The 7,526-nt window shown below is 51.2% G+C and overlaps 1 protein-coding gene across 1 annotated transcript; it reads left to right on the forward strand.

Annotated features, from left to right (window-relative positions):
- The first annotated feature begins 2,719 nt into the window (after positions 1–2,719).
- On the forward strand, positions 2,720–7,255 carry KCTD12 (potassium channel tetramerization domain containing 12). Its single transcript, XM_079778951.1, has one exon. It carries the CDS (start codon positions 3,047–3,049, stop codon positions 4,019–4,021), a length of 975 nt encoding a protein of 324 aa, XP_079635077.1. The 5' UTR covers positions 2,720–3,046; the 3' UTR covers positions 4,022–7,255.
- The last annotated feature ends 271 nt before the right edge of the window (positions 7,256–7,526 follow it).

Below are 7,526 nucleotides of genomic sequence, written 5' to 3' on the forward strand. Positions count from 1 at the left end.
AACCCGAGACGCTTCAGTCCCCAGGGCTGACACTCTAACCACTGAGCAGAACTGGCCAGGTGGCCAGGCCTGGTTTTTACCTGATGGGAAGCCATGGAGGGGCATTGAGTAGAGTGAGATGATCTGACTTAGGTTATAAGAGGATCCTTTCTTTTGTTCTGGTGATAAACACACACACACACAAAACTGTAGAGGGCAAAGGTGGAAGTAGTTAGGAGGTCACTGATGCACTAATCCAGGCAAGAGATTATAGGCAGCTTGGTCCAGGGTGGTGGCAGAGAGGTGGTGCAACATGTTAATAGCCTGGAAGTGTTCTGAAGGCAGAACTGATAGGAATCCTATAAAATAAAGAGGTAATCTGCAAATTGACCCTCACGCCCTCACAAGATGGCTGCCTATGACCAGGCCGGCAGGGGGTTTAGTGAGGGACGACCAAACGACTGAACAGCAGGTTGCACGGGGCAACCAGGCCAGCAGGGGCGGCATTTGGGGGTGACCAGGCTGCCAGGGGGGGTAGTTAGGGGCGACCAGGCTGGCAGAGGGGGGCAGTAAGAGGTGACCAGGCTCCCGGGGGAGGAGCAGTTAGGGGCGACTGGGCAGGTGGGGGGGTGAAACTGGGGGTGACCAGGCCAGCAGCGGGGGGCAGTTAGGGATGACCAGGCCAGCAGTCAGTTAGGAGCGACCAGGCCGGCAGGGAGGGGGCAGTTGGGGGCGACCTGGCTGGCAGGAGGGCAGTTGGGGCGATCAGGCAGGCAGGCAGGTGAGCAGTTAGGAGTCAGCAGTCCCGGATTTTGAGAGGGATATCCGATTGCCGGTTTAGGCCCAATCTCTGGGGTCCTGGATTGGAGAGGGTGCAGGCTGGGCTGAGGGGAAGCCCCCCTCCCCTGTGCATGAATTTCGTGCACTGGGCCTATAGTTGCTGATATAATGAGCAAAGTAATGGTACAAAAATATGTACAGAATTGATATGAACAAGGCTTTTCTTACATTCATAGAAAAGAGACTGGTTTTGTCAAACCGGTGCCACTGATTCAACAAATAGTAGTAGCACAACCACCTAGAAATTCAGCATTGGAACTTGGAATTTTTATGTTATCTATTATCATGGAGAACAAAGAAAAAAAGAGTGGTCAAATATACTCAGTATCAAAATCTGTACTTGCAATTAAAGTGAACTGGTTTGAGGCTTGATCTTATTTCAGCGCAGTGACATGAATGAGATAATAGTTCAGCAGACATAAACATTTCAAAATAAAAATGACACTTATTCACGAGGAAATTATAAAGCTCAGTGGGTAGTCACACTAAAGGGTAAACAAACATTATTATCAAGAACAAAGATCTCACCCCGGATTGACCGTCTGTACTTCCAGCTGATCTGATCCCTGCTCAGACTTCTGACCCTTTGCCTCCCAGGTTACACTGAATGCTGCCTTGGGTCTTGTTCAACCTTGCATTCTTTACCAGCTGGGAAACAGCAGGTTGCACAACAAATATTCCTTGACCTGATGGTTTCTCAACATCCTTCACTACCCTCTTTTGTGCCTTTTTTCTGCAGTGCTCAGGAACACTTTATTTACCAAAGTCCGAGACCAGATAACCCCTCACAAGTATGAAATTTCACAAGGAGTTGCGCTTCAGGCGGGGCACGTGGAAGGAGCAACCCGGGGGCCCGCCCGCCTGGGAAGCCAGCGCTGGCCTTTCTGGGGGAGGCGGAGTCTTCGGGGCTGCAATGTGACAAGTGGATGCCGCTGTGCAGGGAGCAGGCCTTAGAAGGCCAGAGGCCATTTAGGAAAAGGGCTGCAGGTGTAAGGGAACCTGGAAAGGACTGAACAGAATGAATGACCCAGGCACGCAGGACAGCAGGGTCGCCTGGACCTTTGGGAGGTTAACCACGCAGGGACTGAAAGGTAATTTTTGTAAATTACGTTGGATCCGCAAAACCTCTGAGTTTAATGGCGCGATTCACCAAGGGCTGAGAGGGACCCGGAGACAGAGCATTCCCCTTCAGCCTGGCCTCAGAGGCGGAGGCGCTGCGGGAGGAGGTCGCTCTCCGGAGAAGGCACCGCGAAGTCACCCCTTTATCTCACCGAAGGGCCTCGTTGCCATTTCAGCTAATTTCCTCCAATTCAGAGGTCTCCCAACCAATGAGTTTGCCTCTTAACCCAGAAAGTAAACCATCGGAGAGCGTCCTACGGCAGGACACCGAGGCTAGCTCTTTGTTTCCAGGGGGGTTTTCCTGGCGAGTAGTCAAGGCGAACCCGGGGTGGCTGCCTCTGGGCGGGGGCGGCCCCATCGTCCCTGCAGATGTTTTTTTCTCGAGAACTTTCAGCAACACGACCACCGCGAGGGCCGTGCCGCGGCCCCAGTGTTTAAAGCGGCCAGTTCCGGAGGCCGCCACCCACTTCCACACCCCGGGGAGCCGGAAAGTGGACGTCCTCCTTGCAGAGTCCCCTGGCGCCGGGCGGGGCTGGGACGGGAAGGGCGTGCGGTGACCACCCCTCGGAAGAAGGCTCCCCTTCTGCAGGGGCCTGTACCGGCTCTGTCCGCTCACTTTGGGAAAGAAGAAAGTTGGGCGGGAGTGGGAAGGGGCCGGAGCGCGGGGCGGGGAGGAGTGAAAAGCGGCCCTCGGCCCTCCCCCACGAGCTCGCGAGTCTGGGTGGAGCCAGCGGCCGGGCGCGGCTTCAGCGTTTAAAATGCAAATCGATCCCCCTCTCCCCCGCCCCCCTCCCGCCCTGGGGAGCGAGGCTCCGCCGCTCAGCAGCCGCCCACGCCTCCTGCGCGCCCCGGCGCCCCGAGCGGGCGGCTCTACTTAAGCGGCGCGCGGGGCGCGACCTGGCACTCGCCTGGAGCGCGCGGGCGAGGCGGGCGGAGCGCACCGGAGCTGCCCGGGCTCACAGCGGCGCGCTCGCACCGCTCGGCTCCCGGGCTGCGGGCTGCGGAAGTGGCCAGGGCGCAGGGCTGAGCGAACGTCCCGGAAAGGCGGCTGCAGCTCCCGTGCGCGGCCCCGCTCCCCGCACCACCCCAGCCCGGCCACCTCTTCGCCATGGCTCTGGCGAACAGCACCCGCGGATTACCCAACGGGGGCGGCGGGGGCGGCAGCGGCTCCTCATCCTCCTCGGCCGAGCCGCCGCTGTTCCCCGATATCCTGGAGCTGAACGTGGGGGGCCAGGTCTATGTGACTCGGCGCTGCACGGTGGTGTCGGTGCCGGACTCGCTGCTCTGGCGCATGTTCACGCAGCAGCAGCCGCAGGAGCTGGCCCGGGACAGCAAAGGCCGCTTCTTTCTGGACCGAGACGGCTTCCTCTTCCGCTACATCCTGGATTACCTGCGGGACTTGCAGCTCGTGCTGCCCGACTACTTCCCCGAGCGCAGCCGGCTGCAGCGCGAGGCCGAGTACTTCGAGCTGCCCGAGCTCGTGCGCCGCCTCGGGGCGCCCCAGCAGCCCGGCCCGGGGCCCCCGCCGCACCCGAGGCGCGGGGTGCCCAAGGAGGGCTCGCTGGGAGACGAGCTGCTGTCGCTGGGCTACGCGGAGCCCGAGCAGCAGGAGGGCGCCTCGGCCGGGGTGCCGTCGCCCACGCTGGAGCCGGCTAGCCGCAGCCCGTCCGGGGGAGCGGCGGGCCCGCTGCTCACGCCGTCCCAGTCGCTGGACGGGAGCCGGCGCTCGGGCTACATCACCATCGGCTACCGCGGCTCCTACACTATTGGGCGGGACGCGCAAGCGGACGCCAAGTTCCGGCGAGTGGCGCGCATCACCGTGTGCGGCAAGACCTCGCTAGCCAAGGAGGTGTTCGGGGACACCCTGAACGAGAGCAGGGACCCCGACCGGCCCCCCGAGCGCTACACCTCGCGCTATTACCTCAAGTTCAACTTCCTGGAGCAGGCTTTCGACAAGCTGTCCGAGTCGGGCTTCCACATGGTGGCGTGCAGTTCCACGGGCACCTGCGCCTTCGCCAGCGCAGACCAGAGCGAGGACAAGATCTGGACCAGCTACACCGAGTACGTCTTCTGCAGGGAGTGAGCTCCCCAGACCCCCTCCCGACTCCAGCGCACCCATCCCCCCCTCCTTCCTGCCCCGCAGAGGATTATAGACTCCCCTTCCACCCACGCCCTCCTCTTCCCCTGTTCCCCACCTCCAGTAGCTGGGCTAGTCCTCCTCGACCCCCACTTGAGAACCTGGAGCCGCAAAACCTTTCGGCTTTTTCGTCTTCTTCGGACCCCACTTAGCCGAGAGAGCCCAGATATACTCCCCCCACCCCCAACCTTGCTTCCTCTGCCCCTGCCTCAAACCACCCCTCCCCCCAGTCTGGATCTAGTGGGGCAATGGGGTCCGAAGTCACCAAGGACCTGGGAATGATGGGATTGTTCAGAACTTGATTGGACCCTGTCCAGTGTCAAGCCCTTATGACTCATTCCAGGTTTAAGAGATCAGAATTGATAACACTGCGAATAGCGTTTTTCGCCCTCTTCAAAAGGTAGAGTTTTAGAAGGCTGGATGAAAGACTGGACCTGGAATTAGGATCCCATGAAGGCAGTTCAGTGACTATAAATGAATAAAAGTTTCGAAAAGTTACAGGTAGATGTAGGAGAAGAATCTAGTGCTGGCACAATGAAGGATCATGTCTCCTCGATGCAGAAAAAAAGGCCTTCGCCTGTGGCTTAAACTTGTTACTTGGGGAAAGTGACTTCCAGCCTGAGGAGGCACCCTTTTTCCTCCGCTCACAGCCGGAAGCCCGGGGTTGGACCGGTTGACATGGCAGCAGTTATTGGCCAGAGGGAGAAAGAGTCCTGCAGCTGACAGGGCCAGGACAGCCCAAGTCACCAAGTTCTTCGGGGGAGTCACCCGGCAGTGACTCAGTGGAGCTGGGTAGTAGTGCACGTCCTGGGGAGTAGGAAAGCCCTAGTATTCTTGCAGTGAATGGCAGTAGCTCTTAAGACTTGGGGGGTGGGGTGGGGAGGGAGGAAGGAAAGGAGGGATGGGAAGGGAGGAACAGACATACTCATTTATTATTTGGAAGTTGGTACCATCCGTTTGAGTACATGCACATTTAAAAAAAAAAGTACACAAAAACACACAAAGCATTTGATAAAGATGAATAGCATCTACTCTTCACTGGCAGTTTATTGAACTGTTTTGAGTCCTAAACTTAGAAGTTGCTAATACTTATATAACCTAACCAAAGAGTTACCCAGTAGGGTTTACGTTATTGAACTTTATTTTCTGGTTGATAATACATCCTGAGTTAAAAAAAAAATCTGTTTACTTGAGCAAACAAAATATGTTTGATTTTGGTTACTTAGACTTAAGATCTCTTATTAAAAACCCTTGTTTTCTCCAAGCCCAGTCAGTGTGGACTTCTGGGCAAACCTGAAAATTAGAAAATGCCACTTCTTCTATGTGGATTATTTGAAGTAAAGGTGGGATATTTGTGAGTGACAGAGCTGCAGAGAAATAGAAACACCAGGGGCTGCCCATCTGTAGATAGCTGTGAAAGGGAATGCTTTAAAATGAAGACAAGCAGTTAAAAGTGAGCTGAGCAATAAAATGGTGTTTTGGGTAAACGCAACAGAAAACAGAAGGAGACCTGGTTGCCTTATACCTTTTCTCCAACGCGGAATAATTTCCCACTGCATACCCTGTCTGTACCACCAGTGAAAGGAAATGAATCCTTATCTCTCATGCTGTGAGGCTCCTTTGAATATTCTGTGATGACTGAGAAGCCTTTCTTTTGTCATTTATTTCAGCATTTTTCTCTGGAGTATGTTTTTTAAGATTTTGTAAGAGTCTCTTTTCACTGTTTAAATTAGCGCTATTTTTCCTTCTTTTTAAAAATGAATCTTGTACTGTATCTTACTAGGTCCATAACAGATGTTAAGAATTGGAACTGTTTTATTCTTAGATTCATGTGATCCAATATGTATATACCATATATAAACATTTTACACAAATCATTTAGTTTTTTAATTCATTCACTAATGCTGTAATATTTCCTATATTTGCCCCCAGTAACTTGCATCGGATGGTGTTTATACTAAGCAACATGTTTTGATGAGTTTCTTATATCCTTATCAATGGAGAAGTTGGGTTAGGAAAAAATACATAATTGTAAAACTGAGTTTGCTCCATATTGTTTAGCTTGGATATTAGTTGTATACTAAGATGTCAATTAGCTGTTTACTTAAACCAAGGTACCTGTATTTTTAATCCATTGATTCTTTTTTTTTTTAGTTGGGAAAGAGAACGTTCTGAGGTCTTTGATTGTGGTTGCATTTTTAGAAAGGTCAAGTTAGCTTTATATACAGAGACAGTAATCCTAAGGGAAGTGGAAGTAGACATCCAGGAAGCAGTGTTTGCTTCACTGTTGAGTGTGATCTCAGACGAGGTAATGCATCAGAACTTATCTCTGTTTCAAGCCTGAAATGATTTAGGAATGTCGCTCACTGGCCAAATATGAATGTCACAGAAACTTCTCCGCCCATATGGTATTCTGTTGGATTACTCAACAAAAATCACATAATTGAGAACATCTTAGAGGGCCAGATAAAATCACCGACATATGGCAAGACTCTTGAGGTTCTGATTTTTTCCTTATTAACTCTGCACAACTTAACTCCAGGAGTGACGGGAAACCACTCAAGTTTTGTCTTTGCCACGTAAGTCATAAGTTTTATCTTGTAAAACTTTGAGTTGAACTATTCCATACTAATTTTACTGTGCCCCCACCCTTGCTGCCCTGCAATGCTCCCCCCCCCCCCCTTTCATTATCTGAAAGACTGGGAATGGAATGGTTAGAAACAGTAAAGTGACCTCTTTTTCTAAGGATGACTGTCCCCTCTAAAGTTGGAAGTGGATACCAGAGAGCATTCTACTTTTAGCCCAAAGTGAAGGCTGGGTAAGAAACTCATTTTACATGCGTTTTGGTAGAAAGTGTACCAGGTAAGATGACTTGACAGGGGCACTTTTGGGGCCCTTCACGTGCTTTGGGGCAGAGAAGGACTACAAAGTGGCTGAAGTGTTTGTTGGTTGTCACCTATGAGCTTAGGTGGAATATTGAGATTTGAATAAACCCTGAGAAGACACCACTCAAATAACTTGAGAGAATGTCATAAATTATTCAGGTAATTATGACTGCATTATCCTGATTTAGTGTACATGCATTTACATATGTAGTGGCTTTAATTACCATTTGATTCATAAATACAACTGAGTGACATTAGATTTTAATAAAAAATTAAATTTTTTTTTAAAAAAATACATGTTGACAGTGGTGGTTAAAAAAACAGGTACCATGTTTAATGCTTTTGCGCCTAGTGTTTAACAAGTCTGTTTTTTTAATACATGTAGAATATGAACCAATTTACTCTAATTTTTCAAATTATATGTTGTGAAAAATATTCCTTGAAGATGTGAGACTTAACATTTTTTTCCCCTCTTCAGTACTGTTTTTGTTCTTGTGTTTCGTATTTGGCTTTTTGTATTGATCACAAAGTGATAATTTACAACACAAGCCAAAATTGTCTTCTCT

The sequence above is a fragment of the Cnephaeus nilssonii genome (genome assembly GCF_951640355.1).
Source record: "Cnephaeus nilssonii genome assembly, chromosome: 8".
Taxonomy (NCBI): domain Eukaryota; kingdom Metazoa; phylum Chordata; class Mammalia; order Chiroptera; family Vespertilionidae; genus Cnephaeus; species Cnephaeus nilssonii.

Bases quoted from the DNA above. Each gene is read 5' to 3' on its own strand.
- KCTD12 (XM_079778951.1), top strand. From the start codon at position 3,047: ATGGCTCTGGCGAACAGCACCCGCGGATTACCCAACGGGGGCGGCGGG.